At 40.6% G+C, this 20,398-nt stretch overlaps 1 protein-coding gene across 6 annotated transcripts in view; it reads left to right on the plus strand.

Moving 5' to 3' along the window:
- THADA (THADA armadillo repeat containing) overlaps positions 1 to 20,398 on the plus strand; it is a 307,081-nt gene that overhangs the window by 134,479 nt on the left and 152,204 nt on the right. For 5 of the 6 annotated variants that reach the window (XR_006529036.2, XM_044772317.2, XM_044772323.2 and 2 more), the window contains exon 28: positions 468 to 599. The exons of the other annotated variant lie outside the window; for it this stretch is intronic. Coding sequence is in view for 4 of the 5 variants with exons in the window: in XM_044772317.2 (XP_044628252.2) it covers positions 468 to 599 (132 nt within the window). In the remaining variant the exon portion in view is untranslated. The remainder of the gene's footprint in view (positions 1 to 467; positions 600 to 20,398) is intronic. 6 annotated transcript variants of the gene reach the window in all.

Here is a 20,398-nt window from a genome sequence, read left to right on the forward strand (position 1 = left end):
ATTTATACTAGATGTTTGTAATGAGAAAATAAAATAACATCAGTTTTACTTCTGCTTGTGATACATTTCCTCACATTAGTAATCTGTGCCAACAGGATTTTCTGGCCCTATAAGTGACTGTCCATGCCGTCTTAGGTAGGTTTGGATGTTGAAAGTTTCGAATTTCATGCTGTGGAACAGGCACCTCTCTGCTGTATGAACAGCTCAAATCAAAGCAGCAGACTCGATTATCAGTTGATTAGCTTTAAGGAGAGAATCATGTGCAAAAGCCCCAATCTGATTGCCAGTAGTTCCTCCTTATATGCACATTTGGAATATAGGAAGTGGAGGAAGGCAAAAAAGGGAAAACTATCCCTTGATCATAGAGAGTTGCACATTATATACATAGTTACTTAATCAGAAAAATTTTTGAAGATAGTGCGTCACCTCTTAAATTTTCATCTTTTCTGTCCAATGATTTTTTTCAGTGACATGGGAGAACTCAACCGTCACCCAAGCATGTTCCTCTTGCTGTTGGTGTTGGGGAGGCTCTACCCTTCCCCGATGGATGGCACCTCTTCTGCTCTCAGCATGGCCCCTTTTATTCCCTTCATTATGAGGTAGTGTATGCTTCATGCAAATGATGGGGGTGGGCATGGGGCTCGATGGGGGTATTTTATCTCGTTCTTATTTGAGAAATAATAGATTTTTTTTTTTTTACTTTGGGAGGGGGCTTATGAAGGCAGGGGCCTGGGGGTCTTTGCCATTGCCCCCAACTGGTCTCTAATGTTTCAGAGGAAAGTGCTTATATTGTGGATACAAGAGCTCATATCACCTGTTTAAGTAATGTTTCCATGGCGCTCTGCCTGCTAATGGGTTTGTGGTGATAACTGGAAATACCCCCTTTTGAAAAACACAGCCTGGGTGCTTGCATTATCCCTGTGTTGAGCCTGGCCAACATGGGGCAGGGCTGGTCCTGCCATATATACCCCAGTCCAGGGCTTCAACTGGCTCTTCACTCTGGAGGAGTTTGCTGGTGTGTGCAAGGGGTAGCATCTAGGTGGCAGTGCTATGTGGCGTGAGTTCCCCTCCCACTCATCTTCTCTTTCAAGCTTGGAGTACCTGAGAAAAAGCATGTGTACAGATTGTGTGCGGAATCAGATGCTCACGGGCTTTTCGGCTTCTTGAGCCTATTACGCTTCCTCCGTTACATTTTTTGAGGCATTTGCCAACTTCTGATCACCTTTTTCATTTTGGATCAAAGGCCTCAATAAATAGGCCTCCAAAAAGTATCGAAATTTTCTTATGAAACATTTCAGATGCCCTGTCATGTTAGCTAGCTTTTACCTTCCTGCTTACCTCTGGACAAACCATCACCTTCATTGTTGTGTTTCTGTCAAACGTTGAGGTACGCTTAGAGCAGAATGATGAAAAATACCAAACTCAAGAGAGTGTGGTGTTTATGTGGTGTCCTGGGTTCCACTTCCTGGTTTCATAGAGCTGACTGATGCATTTTAATGTGAGAAACCATTAAATGCGAGATTCTAGCATTTGATTGCTGTAGCCATTTGTTTGCGCCAAGCCCTGCCTGTGGCTGTGTTATCTATGATCACAGAGATGACTCACTCAGATTGGTTTTGTTTCCTGATACACAAAGTTACCAGTTTCCCTCATCCAGCATTTGGTGATTCATTTTAGGAATTTGGGTCGTAAATTTTACTTTCAGCAGCATTTAAAAATTGTACTTTCACATATAACTGGAAAGAACTAAAAAATATGAAGAAAGTTGATGGGGAGGGGAAGGCACATGCACAGAGTCACAGTGTGCATTAGGAACAGATGCGCTTTAGCACTTGCTCATCCTGTGTTGAGGGCATTCAGTGTGGAAGCTTATTACTAATCAATCTGTATGTGTTGCATCCTGGTAACCAGAAGTTACTACATTGAAAGTATCCTTCCTAATCTTATTTATTAGTTTATATATAATCAGAAATTCTTATATCACTAATTATATTCAGAGCACTTGTTAATTATAACAAAGATTGCATTAATATAGAAGATTTAAATATTGCCTTAAAAGCCAGTGTACTTAGTGCATCATTGTTTTAAACTCAGAAGGCACAAAGTAAGAAGTGTACAATTATCCTGTCCTTCCAGTGAAAATGCCTTGGTCGCTAGTTGCTTTCTACCTGAATAAAGATTCCTAGAGCACCACCACCAGCAGAAATGCCACAATTGATTGCTTACAGTGTGAATAGACTCTGACTTACTGAATGTCCATGTGTGTTATAGAACAGTGTTTCTCACACTTTCAGACATAAACATACCACGTGGGGATCTCGTAAATTCTGACTCTGTATGTCTGGGTGGGGCCTGAGAGTCTGCCTTTCAGACACACTTCCAGGTGATACTGATGCTCCCGGTTTGTAGATCACACTGAGCAGCAGGTTAAATTCGGAGTATTAAATTTCGGCATTATCAGAACCACACACACAGGATGATTTTAATAATCTACACGGCAGTGGGGTCATACGTGGTACTTGGTTAGGACATTTAGGGGGTTTATAAGAAGTGGATTTTGACCCAGGAATGCAGAGAACGAGCAAGAAAGTATTCTGAGCAGAGAGGTCAGTAGGACGGAGACCAGTCTTTGTTGAGCTCTGACTGTTTGCCAGGCACAGAACTGGACATTCTGCTTACAGTGACTTTGAGAGGAGGTGTTATCACCCCCTTTTTCCTGTTGCGGAAATTGAGGTTCAGAGAGTGAGTCAGTTATAGAGCTGGAATACGAAACCAAGAGTATAAAGCTTGTCAAGAGTGTTGGGTGTACTCTCTCTATTATACGAAAATAACCAGCTCCCTTTTGTGTAACCAAGAGCCTTAGCTACACTAAGTAGGCCTATGGGCCCTGAAATTTATGCACCTAGGAGAGATGAGGAGCCTGTATCCAGAGTCAGTAGATTTTGTACAGGCTGTTTTCTGGATATAGTAGTCATGTCCCCACCAACAGTGGGATCTGCTTCTTACTTTGCCTTTCCAGTAGTGTGGGTGCCTTCCTTGGACGCACCTCTTCTCTCAGGCTCACATCTGTGGGATCATTGGCTGAGGTGATAGGGTTGGTGTGTGGCCGGGTATGGAGGAAGGCTGGCTTTTCTTCTTTGACCCTCTCCTGTGGTGCAGTGGAAGGACCCTAGACTTAGAGTTCGAAAACTCAGTTTTGGGTTTCATCAACCTGTTACAGGGACACCATGGGCTACCCTAAAATGTTCACAATCACACTGGGGAGATGAACTATAAACAGATTTTTTTAAAACAGTGAATTTGATAAACTGTATGCTTTGACTTAAATTACTTCTGAGAAAATTATTCATGAAGAAAGTGTAAGATTGATTGTAAAACCTGTCATTCTAGGCAGTATTTGTGGTTCTGGTCCTGGTAAAGACTGGGCTCTTTTGACTTGGAATAATAGCTGAAAAGATGGATGCATGCACAAGTGGTTGGATGGTGTTTTATTTTCGTAGTGTGCTAATGTTAACTTATGTATTTGGAGGAGCTCTAATCAGGCTCTTAGATACTTGGAGTTTAGCTAAAGAGAAATTTGTTAGCTAGTTGCGGGAGCACAAAGCTTGCTCTGACCGTGCCGGGTTGAAGTTCACAGTGAGAAGATTAAAAGCCCCCATGACACCTTTTTCTTTTCCTTTGATTTGTGTATCCTTACCTGCCATTTCCTTCCTCTCTGTAAGGTTTCTGTAAGTAGTATTTGTATTTTTTCCCTTATCCCACATTTGGGAGCATAAACTTAGATCGCTCTTGATTTTCTTTGTTGACTTAAGTCTTAGAATCTTTCTGACTTGGATTTTCCACAGTTATGCCTGTGCCATTGTGACTGTTGCAGCATCTTGGAAAGAAGCGACACTTAGTCCAAACGTTGTTTACAAGTTGTTTTTTTTTTCATCCAGTGTAGTTTATGAGGATGCTGTACTGGATTCAGATGCACAGGCCTGTACCCCGTGAATGTGATGCCTTCACTTGAAGGCCATTTGCTCTTCTGTTCAAATACCGCAAAGCAGAACCATTCATGCTTTAAAGGGGACCCTCACTGGCTCCCGGAAGACAGCTCATCACTGCCCACTTCTCTGGGGCTTTCTAAAACCAAAGTATCTCTGGACGTGCACCTTTGAATTCACTTTGACAAGTGAGTTTCAAGCTTGAATTGAAGAGCTAAAGGAAACCAAATATGCCCTAAACCTAGGCGACAGCATGGAGTCCTGAACAGAGCTGAGGCCCTGGACTCAAAGGAACTCGTGCTAAGTTCTACCCTTTCTTCACTAGTTGTGACACTGGACAAGGCTTTGTACCCTCTCTGGGCCAATGCGGTACCTGTGTGTGTGAGGGTATCAGTTGAGACAAAAACGCCTTCTATTGCTGATAACTGAGATCTCAGCATTGGATTAATACCTGCAGGCAAAATCCCTTTACTGCCTTTCATTCACTCTTCTGGGTGCTTTTAAAAGGATCTCATGGGGCCAGCCCGGTGGCACAGCGGTTGGGTGTGCATGTTCTGCTTTGGTGGCCCAGGGTTCGCTGGTTTGGATCCCAGGTGTGGACACGACACCGCTTGGCAAGCCATGCTGTGGTAGGTGTCCCACGTGTAAAGTAGAGGAAGATGGGCACAGATGTTAGCTCAGGGCCAGTCTTCCTCAGCAAAAAGAGAAGGATTGGCAGCAGATGTTAGCTCAGGGCTGATCTTCCTCAAAAAAAAATAAATAAATAAATAAAATGATCTCTCTTGGGGGCCAGTGCTGTGGCCTAGTGGATAAGTGCAGCACGCTCCTCTTTGGCAGCCTGGGTTCAGTTCCCAGGCACAGACCTATGACACTCAGTGGTGGCCATGTTGTTGTGGTGACCCACATATAAAATAGAGGTCAATTGGCACAGATGTTAGCTCAGGGCGAATCTTCCTCAGCAAAAAAAAAAAAAAAAAAAAAGAGGATCTCCCCACCCACCCCTTTTTTTTTCCTTATTTTCATTGCAAATGACTTTCAGTATGTTTTTCCCCCAAGTCATTTCAGTCCTTTTTCACTTTAGATAAATTTTCAGTGAAATCTGCGTTTCTTTTCTCTGAAAAATATTGAGGTACAAATAACAATACAATCCTAATCAAACACACGACAGTGGAAATCACCAATAGGAACTTATGCAGTAGAAACTATTTTAGTTGAGGTATTTAAAAATATAGGCAACAATCAAAAAATTGGAAATTACATGTTTTATATATTTTTAGAGTATTTCATGGAACCTTTTGATTGTACCAATCTTAAAAAGGGAGGAGAGGTAGGAGTACAAAAACTGAGAGGTAGGTAGGCCTTTTACGCGAATGATATTGGGAAATAGTATTAACTGTTGTTTCCTTTTCCTTGAAAGTTACATAATTCAAGGATTATCGCTTTACTCCTTACCGAGGTTATGAAGTTGAAAGAACTTGTTTTCCGTAGTGCAGAGTTGGAGTTTTTGCGGTAGACAATAGCTGGCATCTATCTTCCTTTGGTTTGCAATACTGGGAATTCTCCTTCAAGGCTGCACATCCCATTTCTATCTGCTCTGTCTTCCCAGAATCCTTGCAGATAAAGAGAAGGCTGGTTTTGCTTTATGAAGAGATAAATGAGGCCGAGAGCAGTTGAAACATTGCTGGGAAGGGAGACATGCCCTCCTTCCTTGCTCTTCATCTCAGCTCCTAATCATCTCTCCCTTCTCTGAATGGCTGTAACGTTTGTTACTTAAAGCTCTTATCTTGCTGTTCATCATTACTGTATCATACTATAATTTATGTGTTCAGTGCTTATTCTCCCCCAAATAAGTCTTAATCTCTTTCTATGCGGAAGCAGCTATGGGTTTTTTTGGTTGTTCTTGTTTTTTGGTACCTTTCTCTGCCTCGCCCAGGTTTAGGCACAGAAACTGAATTATTAACCTAAAAATGAAACTAACTGTGACTTGAGACATTTTGTGTCTTAGCAGACCTGTGTATCTATGAAGTACTTAAGGGACTCCTACTCCTACAATATTAGAGCCTCATTTCATATTCCACTGGTTACCCGGTTTATGTAGAAAGGAGGCTCGAATGGGTTTTGTGTTTTACCTGGCTTTTGAGGAGTTTTGTGTTCTAATATGAACTCGGACGTTTGCTCTTATTTTGACTTCAGCTCTCTGACCCTCTGTTTCATTTTCTACCAAATTAAGGTATTAGACTGGATGGTACCTACATCCTCTCTGGCGTCATGGGCATGAGACCTTCCTGGACTCTGAACTTCTCTTCACTGACTGCACTGCTCTAGAGGCCCACCTCTCACAGCTACCCTGCTGCAGGCTTTAGAGCCAAATGAGAGAAGCTGAATTCATAAGATTAGAAGGAGGGAGGTGCCATTTTTCTGTTGAAAGTCATAGAATTATGAACAAGTCAAAACGCATGGGATAAAGCCTCCCAGATTAATGTGGCATGAATAGGAGGACCCCTGTGTGCTTCAGGCTGTCAGTCTGTATAATGGGGATAATCCTGCTTACAAAATAGCAGATAAAAGCTCCTTGGTTTGCTTGTTAAGAAAAATTGTAGAGAGAGGAATGGATTCATAGTATAATGGTGCTAGAGAGAGGGCAGACTTTTTAAACTCCTGCTTTTGCTTGTCTCTGCCAGTGAAGTGAAGGAAGGCCCTGAAGCCAGATGTAGGTGAGGTGATAGAAAAAGAGCACTGTTGAGGCCAGCCCGGTGGCACAGCGGTTAAGTTTGCACGTTCCGCTTCTCAGTGGCCCGGGGTTCACCGGTTCGGATCCCGGGTGCGGACATGGCACTGCTTGGCATGCCATGCTGTGGTAGGCATCCCCCATATAAAGTAGAGGAAGACGGGCATGGATGTTAGCTCAGGGCCAGGCTTCCTCAGCAAAAAGAGGAGGATGGCAGCCGTTAGCTCAGGGCTAATCTTCCTCAAAAAGAAAGAACAAAAGAAAAAGAGTACTGTCTCCTGTGAATGAAGGCAAATCCCTGGACCCAGATAATTTATAGCCTCAGGTGCAAGTGAGCCTAGAACCATGTCAGTGATTTGGGGGAAATGTGAGATGGGACTGTGATGCTAGGAGCTTGCAGAAGGATTTTCAAAAGAGAGGGAACAAGGTATACTTTATCAGTGACCCAACAATTGTGTTGATACTGATTGGTTTAGACTAGATCATTCAATGTACTACTTGCAAGTGCTTCACATTTTATTTGCTGAGAGCTGGTAAGGATTCCCTAAGAATAAGTCATGCCTGAGTCACCTCATTGTTTTGATGGGATTACTAGCCTGATAGATGAGGACAATGCTGCTTTATCCAACATTTGAATTACTAACTGAAGACAGACTAGATTGCATGCTTGTCAGATTTGTATATAACATAAATATAATAGATGACGGAATCAAAATTCAAAATAGTCCTTAAGCACAAAAGTGACAAACACAAATTCAGGCTAGTGGCCATGACCTTGTGTGGCGAGGGTGGAAGAGGATGAAACTGAGCAAGCATGTCCTAGGAGCTTCAATTTTATTTGTGATGTGTTCTTAACTGTATTCTGGGCCCATGATTGATTGTCATATTATTCTCTATATTCTTTTTTATTTAAGATACCATAAATGTATTTATTTTTTTGTCTGATATAGTCCATAATTGAAAAATAAGATTCAAATTGAATCTTATTCAGACTGGAAAATAAGATTCGGTCAAACTAGACTGATGGACTGAGACTGTTGAGATAACATTTAATAGAGATATGTATCATATTCTGATTTTTTAAAGAAAAGTAAAAATTGTATATACTTGGTAGTTATATACTGAGTAAGAGCTCTCTGGCTTCAGAGCAGTTTTTATGAAAAAGTCTTGAGGAATGGTATTTCCTCGTGAGCCCTGAGAAAGCAGTGTGACACAGTTGCTCCTTGCAGATACTGAAGGCTGTGGTCCCCCGAACTCTGCTGGTCAGACTAAATCCACATCATTCTGCTTGTTATGTTACTCTGCTCTGGGCTCCCCATTTTAGGAGGGTCACTGATAAACTAATATTTATCCAGGGAAGGTGACCAAGATGAAGAGGAAGCTGAACATCTGGAAATAGTTAGGCTGGAAAAGACTTAGTTAGAGGCAACATGGTGATGGTCTTTACATATTTGAGAGGCTGCCATATGGCAGAAGGCACATAATTTCTCTCTTGTGCTCCCAATGGGAAAGGAGGAGGTAGAGTTTAGATTTTAATATAGAGAAGAATTTTGTGAAAGTTAGCATTCTCTGTCAAGATAATAAACAGATTTCCATAATACTGAGCTGCCAGTCCTTGGAAGTGTTCAAGGAAAACTGATCACATGTTGAGCACATTTTTTAAAGGATTTCTGCAGTGCACCTGAGATTGGGCTAGATGACCATTCAAGGCACCTTTTTGGAATGTCTTATTTCAGAACAGCTGAACAACTCAGGTGTAGAATCTAAATGTTCATTGAATGAAATGATAAACCTGCCTCTAAACCTAAAACACATACTTACACATTTTTATTCACGAGTTCCTCCATCTCCCAAAGAAAAGAAGTTGGGGTACCATTCTTGGCATGGCCAATAGGGTCATGGTGGTCTGCCCCTACGTGGTGCCCTCCAGGAGTTAATCCACTTAAATTTAGCTTCTAAGTAATTTCTATAACTTTATTCTGGATAGTTCCGAAAACATTTTTTTGGCCTATGGGATGTTATGTCTGAAAAGCATTCCATATTAATTTAATTATCTTTTTTTGTGTTTGCTATATTTTTCTCCATTCCAGATGTTGGCTTAAGCCACGTTTGTTTTCTGACAAGTACAAAGGAACTTGAATCTTTCAGAAAAGTCTGGCATGCTTTTCTGAAGAGTGATTAAAATAGGTAACTCTTTGTTGTCCAAACTTCCCGAAGGGTCTTCTTTGAACAGAGATGCCTGTAGAGAGAATACAGGAGTCCGCAAGCCTAGCCCGTTACAAGTAGAAACATCTGAGAAGAGGTCTTTGCTGGTGCTGTTAACGTAGAACTTCCTCCTGCCTGGCCAGCCCAGAAGTTCAGAACTCCACCCCTCCTGTGGTTACTGCTAAATTCCATGAGGTTTAGCAAATGGAATTAAAGGTTAGGAGTCTCCCTGTACCATCCTGATCTGCTAACAGTGGGTGGGGTGAAAGAAGGGGCCTGCCATCCTATCAAGGTGTGGGAACCCTACCCTCTGGTTTTACTAGTGTGACTGATATCAGGTCAAGCTTTGGGCAAGATAGTCAAGATGCAGATGTTCAGTTCAGCTCAGGATTTTTTCAGCTGTTCTGTTTTCCTCTTTGCCTATAACCCGAACCTGCGCCCATTCCTTCCTTTCACAGAGACGTGTAAATGACCTTAGTCATGACCTTCCTTGGGGCTATTGTTGGGTTGCAGAGGCAAACATTTTGAATTAAAGCAGTGAAACTCTTGGTGGCAGAATTTTAGATCTCACATAGGGAAGACCTGAAAGCAGAGATTGGAAAGTTGTTTTCTAATGCTGGTGAAATCAGTTTGGGCAGCTACCTACTCGGCCTCATTTTCACTGTGGCCCTGCCTAGCTAGTGCTCTATTTGGAGGATTGTGCTCATGGTCTTCTGAATTTCCAGATTCCTCCCCGAGCTGTGGTTCAATGTGTGGAATGAAATCATGTTTTTTGTATTGTGTGGCTTTTTTGCAAAGAGTTCTGGCATAAAAAGATACTCTGTCTTCTGTCACCAATTTTTATCACTCATTTCCTAGAGAGGGGTCTGGCCAACTTCATCTCTGGTGCCAGATCTCTTTAAGACCGTTTTCTAAATATGTTTTTGAACAAAAGGAATGAGGTGTTCACCTCTTATGGAATGCATTGACAAAGCAAGCTAGAAAAACAAAACTTGTAGGGACCAGCTTTCCTTCAGTGTTATCTGTTACTTCAACAGGCCAATTCAGGTCATGTTAGAACAAGTGATTTGATCTGCAAACAGCCTCATTCTTAGGTGAAATTTCTGACAATAATGATAATCCATGGCCTGTTGCTGCCATTTACTCTAAAACTTAGAATCCAGTCAGTTAATAGATTGACCAAGTAGTTGTTAAACACCTATTGTGTACCTAGCTAGTGTTAGGTCTTGGGTAAGATGCAAAATAAAGAAAAAAGGTCTTCATCCTTGAAGAGCTTACAGTCTAACTAGTGAGATATGACCCATGCTTGTGAGCCTGACATACTGATTGTTAACCACTTAAGTATGGGACAGATGCATCGAGGACCAGGGAGGGCCTGTGAAGAAGGAGAAGAGCGTGAGTGGGTTAGGAAAATTCAAGAGGCTTTCCCAAGGCAGGAAAAAAATAGGAGAATTCAGTCTGCCATCTCGAGGACTTTCGTGATTAGCGGCTCCTGTAAGAGGCGAGAAAAGTCATGCTGTCCCCTCTGTAGACAGTGGGATCTAACAAGGGAAAGATTGCGATCAATGGTGAAGAGAGAGTTTTCTGATTCCTAACTTGGAAGTTATCATAAAAAGCTTTGCTTCCACTTGAATCAAGGGTGACCCAGGAAATTCACAAAATAAATGGTTTGCTGCTTAACAGGAGAAACCATCAATGATGAATCTTTGGTAACTTTAATGAAGAACAGTATTTGCTTCAAGTGTTGCATGTAAGTCTTACGGAAATATTGAATAATAGTGGGAAACAATTTGGTAATATTTAAATTTTAAAATATTTTAACAGTATTTTCCCTAAGGAGCGTTTATTTTCTAAGACTTAAACATTTTCTCAAGAAATTGTAACCAAGGTGCTCAGCAGGCATTTTTACTGCTGAATTGAAGGATTTGACATTACCAAGCCCTAAATGCTGGCTAATATATAGTCATCTTATCCTACGTGGTGGGGAACATTTTAAGATCAAAAATGTGGTTTTTTCTCTTTAGGCAGAAAATACGAATTAGGGAAAAGAGTAGAAAGGTAAAGATGAATTACAGTAGGCTTAAAATGAAGACAAGGAACAATAATGACATAGCATGTTTGGCTTTTCTTTCTCTGATGGGCATAGTTTTTTTCCTCCCTCTCCTCTGGACCTTGACCTTTATGAGTCTATCTATTATCTTCTAGTTAAAACAAGCTGCATTGATCACATCAGCTGCCCAAGATCCATTCCCCCTCACATCTACTTACTTTTTCCTTTGAATCCTATTTTCCTCTGAATCTTATTTTCCTCACTCACCTTGAACATTGAGACTCTTGGTTGCTCCTCTTGCCTCCCCTCCAAACCAGCTACAGATATTCTCTTCTTCACCATTGATTCTTGTCTCTCACTTTATTTTGTGAGTGCTCTTCCTCAACAGGTAATCCATCCATTAAATATATTGGCTGAGGGCCTACTTTGTGTCATTGCCCAAACCCAATGCGCCTACTTCCATCACCTCTTATTTACAAGAGAAAATAGAGGCCATCAGGCATGGACTCTCTCCATGGAGACTCCCATTCTACCGACCACCGTAGTTCTCTCCTTTGTTGTATAGCCAGACTCTTGGAAAAGGTTGTCTTCGTGTACAGTCTCCATTTCCTCCCCTCTTATTCAGTCCTTAAACCACTGTAGCCTGGCTGCTGCTTCCGTCAGACGTCCCTGAATCTGCACCTGCAAAGCTGAAAGAGGAGTGACCTCCTGGTTACAAAAGCCACTGAATGCTTTTCAGTCTTTTTGATTCCAAGTCTTTCTCTGGAATTTGACACTATTGCACACTCTTCTTCATGACACTCTTTCCTCTGTGGCTTTCTTTGGCCATTGCTTCTTTGTCCTCTTGCAGGGCCCCTTCCTCCTGCTGCCTCTTAAATGTTGGCGCGCCTCTTTGCCCTGCCCTCTGCTCTCTTCTTTTTCACTTTGCATGTACTCTTTAGGGTTGCTACTCACATACTCTGATGAATCAGTCCTAGATCTAGAATTCGTACAGAATCATAGATTCAGCTTTCTATTGGACAACTCTTTTTGCATGTCCCACAGACACCTAAAAGTCAGCAATTTCAAAACAAGCCCCCCGGTAATTCCTCTGCACACTGAGGTTTGAGCAGCCATCTCTAGGGCCTAGCACAATGTCTAGCATCACATTCCACCAGGCCAGCTGTAGTCAGAGGACTTCTTGAAAGGAAACATGTTAGAACCAGGACTCACGGTATCACAGAGGATCCTCCCAATGTCATTGACTGTGTTCCTGTGTACTCAATAACAAGGCAGCATTGGTTTAAAAAGTCATTGACTTTTGATATCCTTCCAGTAAGTTTGAAATTATTTGCTTTTTTGTCTCGTATTGATTATCATCAGTTTGAGATAGCAAGTGGCAGATATTGGTACCTTCTTTGGAGATGGAAAAACCAAGGCCTAGAAAGAGTAAGCATAATGTATCCACAATCAAAAAGTGATTGATGGAGGAGTCACAGATTGATTCATTCATTTGTTTAGTCAACAGATATTTACTGCAAACATTGATTCTGTGTCAGGCATGATAGAAATACAATGGAGCGTCAGATAAGATTTTTGGAATAATGGGATATCCTTTGTGCTGTGCTGCTTCTTGGTCCCGATCTTCTTTGCTCTGATTTTTTCCATCTAATTAGTGATAAATGGTAATAATTAGCAAATGTTTTCTATGGGCCAGACAGTATTTTAGGACTTTACACATACTAACTCATTTAATCATCGTGACAACACTTTGAGGTCCATAACATTATTATTCCCATCCTACAGAGAGAGAAGGTTGGGCAGTAGGAAGTTTAGAAGTGTGTCCCGGGTCGTACTGCTAGTAAGCGATATAGGCCAGGATTTGAACCAGGCATTCTGGCTCCAGAAGCCATGTTCTTCACCACTCCCTCAGCTATACTAGCCTTCAACACTACAATATGCCCTTCTACTCATCTCTTTATGTTGCTGTATGTGTGGTATATGACAAACGAGTTCTCAACGTGCCAAAATCAACTTGCCGTTTTAATAACAGACATTTGGACTGACTTTGCTTTCTTGAGATAGCGCCATGGCCCCCCCCCCCCCCCAACACACACACATATTGGCATTGCTTTGTCAGTGGTCTCGTTTTCTAATCTGAAATCAGTAGAAAGGGAAGAAAAACTTGCAGTTAAGCACAAGTGGTTGTGACAGGTTGCTAAATAAAACTGGTTCAACTGAAGTTCTGAGATTCTTGAGAAATACTGAGAATTTCTTACAAAAGAACTTTTCCTTATAATAGGAAGTCATGGGTCATTGCACAGTTGTAAGTGTCTTAGCAAAAAGAAAATGTGTCTGGAAGCTAAGAAGCATAAAATCTTAATGAGATTATTTGTGGGCTGCTATTTAGGCATAATTTTCAAACTATTAGAAAATATATTTTCCGTGTCTTTACCATCTTAAGTTTCCACTTTTGAAACTTCACATAATTTCGAAATCTTCAGGGTTGTTGAAAGAAAAAGAAAAAAAAAATAATAAACATTTATATAAGAATTTGAAGTTTACAAAGTATTTGCATACACAGTAGGTTACTTGATCATCCTCTTTTTACTCTCTTACAAAACAGAATCACAAGGATATCAATATATGTTGAAGTTTTTAAAATTGTCAATGTTTTATGTGGTAATCCTACAATTACTTGGAAAAAAGGCAAGTATGAATCAGTGAAGCGTTCAGATTACTGAATATTATGAAATGAAAGTTTCATTACTCCCAGTTGCATATAGTGACTTGAGGGCACTGCTCTATTGGTGGGTAACAGTACTGGATGGTTAACCTAGTAGTTGATAATCCAAACCACGAGGCCTCTGAGGTAGCTTGAAATCCCCCTTTGTTCCTCAGTTTTGTATTTTTCATGTGCACAGTCCCATCTCCGTCCTTCACCAACCAAAGGTTACTAGCCAAAACCTGCGAGTGAGTTGTGCCCCTGGGGTTTTTCTTTGCGTCAGGGAGCGTTTCTGCTCTGGGATATTCGTGTATTGGCCACCACTTCCCAAGAGATGGCCACATGTCTCCTAACTTTAAATGAAAACTCTCAATCCCAAAGGTAACTTCAGCTCGGCCTCAGTCTGAATAATCACAAAATCAAAATTAGGTGGGCCTACATGAGTGAGATTTTTCTGCTCAGTCTCTATCATGTCCAGAACATTAACAAAATAGATATTTGACCGAAGGGGCTACTATGTAAATATGCCTGCTCCTTTTTGATTATTACAGTTATACAGGAAAAGTCCTTCTGTTTTGGTAGAAACTGTGGAAATATATCTAGGTAGCCAAGGAGAAGCTGAATTGTTATTGAAGGATGTGTCACACAGACAAGAAAGTAATTTACAAAGCACTGGGTAGAAACTGTTTTCAAACACTAAACAAGTGAGTTCCTTAAGCTGTTTTTTTGGGTGATGGGTGAGTGGTGTTGGTTTGTTTTTTGCTTGACTGTTTATTCTTTTTTTTCTTTTTTTTTTTTTAACGCCCCCCCCCCCCCCCCCCCACAGAAGAATCTCTTTTTCCTGTAAAGCTGGAGTTTAGGCTCAGCTTCCTTTCAGCTTGGACAAAATGAAAAGTAAAATTCATTTAATACTAATTATAACTTGCATAAGTCTAGTGAAGAGAAACTTAAGAAATGTAATTCTTGTTCTCTAGCTGAGCTTCAAGGCCATATAATTAATATAATTCAATCACTTCTTACCCATTTTTTTCTGCATGATTTAAGACATCAGAATTTAATTCATAGCCAGAATGAAAAATGGACTTAGGAAAAACTTGAGAAGACTAGAGAGGGATTTGCATTCTGCTGCATGGTTGAGCACGTCGCTCAAGTCGCAGCTTTAGAATGCCATGTCCCGATAGCGTTCCCTGTTGAAAACTGGCCAGCAGAGCAGCTTCCTCGTGCCCTCCCGGTGTTCACCACTGTGAATTGTCACGAGGGCCCTGGATGTGAACCTAGACGGCTCCACAAGATTGCTACACAGCCTGACAGAAGGGCACTGGTATCACTGGGCAATCTGCTCTGGTTTATAAGCCCCAGGCTGTGGGTTTTGGAACTGGCCAGCCACCTTGGCTCAACCTTAGATAAATATTCCTGGGTTCTAAGTAGGATAGGGAATTCAAAGCCCTGTTTTTTCCCCAAGTCCTTCCGCAACTAATCCATGACATGCTGTTATGAGTCTGAGCAGAGTGACGATGTTTGGAGGAGGAATGGGGAACGCTTTCTACTGCTGATTAGTACGCACTCCCAGAGCGGTCCTCTTTTCTCGTAGCAATGAAGCCGCTTAGAGGCCAGAGTCTAGCCCACTGTAGCCATTCGCCTGGACCAGCTTTACCCCTAGGGCACTTGGAACCTTTTCTGAAATGATTTGAGAGGTCTCGAGCAGTACGTTCTACCCACCCAATTTTCTCACATGCCACCTCCATTTTGAGTGGAACCTTGAAGTTTCATAAGTGGACTTTCATTCTTGAAGTATATGGTTTTGATCTCTCCTAAAATGGAAATCCCACTGTGAGGTATATTACTTCAGGCTATTGTTAGTCATTTATACCAAAGTATGAATTAGTTAAAGGTTTTTTTGTATGACAAGAAGAAAATAGAAGACACTGGTTGGATGAAATGTTGGAGATGGGATAAGGCCAGGTGGTGGAGAGAGGGTGCAGAACTTGGAACAAAGGCAGAAAGCCAGTTGCCCCCTTCACACATGTGGCCTGGCTGAGGACTGCAGTGACTCTTTCCCTGCCAGAATTTGCTCCCGTGCTTTCCGGGAAACGGAGCATCCCATTTTCCATTTACCTCTCCCTTCTGGCAGGGAAAGACTCGGAGGTCTTTTTACAGCTTTGACTCTTCCTTACCCTTTCTCGATGTGGTTCCATTTCCTTTCCAAGATGAAAGCTTGTCTTTGTCCCCTCCCAGAATAGTTCCAGGCAGCAGAACATAGTGAATCCTTCCAGATAAAAGACCCTGCTGATAAAATGCCAGATTGTTATCAGAGAAGTGAAGTGAGGGGAGTCATGTCCCTACCATTAATTACCTGGTTACAGCTTTGTTTATATCCTGTTCGTTTGGGGGCATGTTTTCTTTGGACAGTTTCTTGTCTGTATTCTGAACTGCAGTCTGATGTTTGTAAAAATCCCAAAGGTCAGGGAATAGTGAGTTCCTTATTTTCTGAAAGCTTTAATGGCAAGGAAGAGAATATCGGAGTTTCTGTCTTCCATATGGAAGGAAATAGACAAATGCTTGGTTATGGTGGTTCATTCCTCACCTCAAGCATACAAACCCTCGTATGTTGAATGAACTCTGACTTTGAATACTTAGCTGAGAGGTTACCTGGAAATAGAATGACATTTATCTCTGTGAGGCCATGAGTATCAACTAGTGAATGACTGGGTATCCAGACACTGGGGCCAGAGTCTAAGATGCTGTAAAACTTCTCGGTAAATGTACCTGACACCACTGAACTATACACTTTGAGAATGTGTAAATTGTATGTTATGTGTATTTTACCACAATAAAAGTAAATAAATAAATAATGCTTGCTTCCTGACAGCTCCAATACTTTGGTCACAGTTGGAAATCCCGTAGTGTTTGGCTGCGTAGTCTGCTTTATTTTGAATGGGATTGCTGTTATGTGTAAGGCATTCTGCAGCCTTGTAAGAACTGTGAGATTGTGAGCAGAGAACCTTAATGAACACAAGATGAAGAGACTGTTTGCCACCACCATAGGGGTATATTGGGAAGTTTGGGATTGGAAAAGAGTCATATCTTGAAAATGATTGATTCTAAACCACTATAGCCACTCCTTCCACAAACGTAACAAAAGAGAGGGGAATAGGGTCTCTTGACAGCTGGAATAGTGGCATCTATTGCTCTGATTCTCAAATAGTAGCGTTGAAACTTTCCATGACCAGTAGTCCTAGGTAAGTTAACCTCATCTGCAGCATCCGGCGGCCATTAAGTGTCCAAACACATGTTTCTTCACCAAATTAAACTCACATCTGAGGGGCCAGCCCCGTGGCACAGCACTTAAGTGTGCATGTTCCACTTCGGCGGCCCGGGGTTCACCGGTTCGGATCCCGGGTGCGGACATGGCACCGCTCATCAAGCCATGCTGTGGTAGGCGTCCCATATATAAAGTAAGAGGAAGATGGGCACGGATGTTAGCTCAGGGCCAGTCTTCCTCGACAAAAAGAGGAGGATTGGCAGCAGATGTTGGCTCAGGGCTAATCTTCCTCAAAAAAAAAAAAAAAAACCTCGCATCTGACCTTATGTTTTCCTGTTAGGTTCTCTCCTCTGCCCAACCCATTTTTGCTCTAAGACTTGACTAGTGACTCAGCCAGTCCTTTCAGCTTCTCTGGTGATGAGGGTTCTTTTTGAGAACTAGATTGTTGCATTTTTTTGCTAAGCCAGGAAACTTCTCAAACCCTGCAAACATGTTACCTGGTGACCTACCTGCGATATGAATTTCAGGATAGAAAAAAGAGAAAGAAAGTATGAAAATAGCCCTGTTCAAAATCAGGAAACTTTGTTTTTGGTAACTCCCAAAGCCCTGAACTCAGATCTCTGACCAAAAGATGCTTTTTTTTCCCGTGAGAGAGAGAAAGAGAGCGCACTTGCACACTTCTTACTACCATCATTTGAAGATAGTTGTGAAACATTCATCATGGTTTCAGCAATCTCTTTCTCATATTAAATTTAGTATTTTCCTTAGAAAAGGCAAGAAAATATAGGAAGTTAGGAGGAGGTTAAGGTAAACTTAAAATATAAAAGCTCACTTTGAGTAAAACCAGTAAAAACAAGCCCTGACCTTCTCATAGGTAAGAAAAATTGGAATAAAAAACCATATGTCCTTTTAGGAAATAAAGATTTTGTGAGAAATAGCATGGGGGGGTTAAAGCAAGATGGTGTGAAAGTTGCGTCTTAAAAATCTCCACTTCAAAAATTTAGATTTCTTTGCTTTCTTCTTGACTGATGATTTTGTCAGAATAATCATTTGAATAATAAATGAAATGCTTTTAAGTATAGAGGGCAGTGGAGAACTTTTCTGTGGCTTGTACGAACTGGTGATATAGATTATAAACTAAATGATGCCGAATTCCACCAATTTACCTAGGATCCAAATACTAGCAAGTGTAGCCAAAACTTTAGAAATCCACTGATGAAATCATGAAAATGAACGGAAATGATCCAGATTGTTTAATTTTCTTTTGAAATGTTGTATTTATTAGATCTTAGCACCCAGAAGTTAAACAGTATTGAATTTCACACACAGCACTTTATTTTTAATCTTAGGTTGAAGGTTATGTCCTTGGCATGATTGAAGAATGACTCATACAATTTTCGCTGACTTTTTTTTTTGATGGGCAAGGAGGAAAGCTGGGGAGTAAGATGATACTGAATTGAGGCTAAATATATTAATTGAGTTCAAATGGAAATAAAAAATGTCACTTAATGATTTTCTTTTTTGTTTTATTCCTTTGTATTCCTTCTGTGAAGATTCTCTTGAATGCTACTTATGTTGAAAATGCAATATAAAATATCTCTTGGCCACTAAAAGTAGCATTGGAATTAGCAATGATTTCTTCTAGTAAATGCATCAAACTGTGTCACAGCCAAAACCTTCAGTCACATGGACACGTTGGAAGATGTGACCAGAATTTTTTATTGACATGTTCCCCATCTTAAAATACAATTACCATGAAATTAATATATTAAGCCTTAGTCACAATCCAGGGACGGACTTAAAGGTAATGTGATTCTCCTTATAATTAGTAACCTAATTAAATGCTGGAGGGCTTTAGCCATATAGTAATGGACCTTGCTTCTGAACAAAGATACCACCAGCGCTGAAATTGTATACTTGTAACTAGTATATTTTTAATTACTGGTAGCGTATGTGTGTGTGTAATCAGTTTTGTTTCATCTTCAGACTTCGCACAGCAGTCCCCTTTGTGCATGCATTTGGACTATTTTAAATAATAATGCACTGGTTTGGTTTCTGTTTTTTCAGAATTTGTCAGAATAATCATTTGAATAATAAATGAAATGCTTTGATTCAAATGCATGATTCAAACTGGGATGAGTTGAAAATTATCTTTTCACTACAGAATAATCAAATTATCAAAATAAACCAAAATAAAAGATGTTAGGAGGCAGGTTTAATCTACTCAAGATGGAGAAGGAAAAATCTGTTTTGCCTTATAATCACATGGAATATCCTTCTGCTAAATTCAGATGAGTTTATTAAAGCTGGCCCAACAAATTGGACGTTGCTTGGTTGGTTTGAGTTATTAAGTGTATATAAGAGTAATAAAATTGAATTTCTCTTAATATGTGTTATTGTTGTTCAATCTTGTCGTGGTGAAAAAAAAAAATCTTATAGTTGGAGCACACTGATGTTTGCAGCTAGCACATATTCTGGAGTCAGACAGACCTGACTTTGAATCCCAGCTTTGTCCACTCACTCCCTCTGTGATCTTGGCCAAGTCACTGAATGTCTCTGAGCCTGTCCTAGAAGAGCATGTGGAAGATTTGAGCATCGTCCTGAAAAAAACCCCGTTTTTGTTTTTTAATTCTTATATGATTAATTGTTAGGATTTAAGTATTTATTGATTTGACTCTTTAAAAGAGCACATGGAAAAGTTAATTTTGGTCGTAAAAGTTCAAAGGAAATAGCTGGGCTTGTTTAATCTGAGGAAGAGAAGATTTGGGATGTTTTAGAGATAGGATTGGAGGCTGAGAAGGGAAAACAAGAGAGGATGTATAACTTAACTTTTCTAATGTATGTGAAACGTTATTCTTAAAAATAGCATTATTGCGGTATAATTGATATAAAATAAACTGCACGTTTAAAGTGTACAATTTGATAAGTTTATATACCCATAAAATCATCACCACTGTCAAGATAGAATATATCCATCACCCATGAAAGTTTCCTCATGCCCCTTTGTACCTTCTCCAACAACCCCACCCCCGTCACCTGGCAATGACTGTTCAGTGTTCTAGCACTACAGATTAATTTGCATTTTCCTAGAATTTAGTAAACAGAATCATACATAATGCATTCTGTTTTGTCTGGCTTTTTCACTTAGCATAATAATTTTGAGATTCATCCATGTCATTACGTGTGTCAGTAGTTTGTTCCTTTCTATCGACAAGCAGTGTTCCATTATACAGATATACCACAATTTTTTTATTTACTTACTGGTTGATGGACATTTGTGCTGTGTCTAGTTTTGACTATTACAAATAAAGGTGCTAGGAATATTCATATACAAGTCTTTGTATGGACATATGCTTTCATTTCTCTAGGGTAAACACCCAGGGGTGGAATTTGTGGGTTGTATGGAAGGTGTATGTCTAACTTTTTAAGAAATTGCCAAATCTTCCAAAGTGATTGCACCGTT

Source organism: Equus asinus, chromosome 6 (genome assembly GCF_041296235.1).
Source record: "Equus asinus isolate D_3611 breed Donkey chromosome 6, EquAss-T2T_v2, whole genome shotgun sequence".
NCBI classification, from domain to species: domain Eukaryota; kingdom Metazoa; phylum Chordata; class Mammalia; order Perissodactyla; family Equidae; genus Equus; species Equus asinus.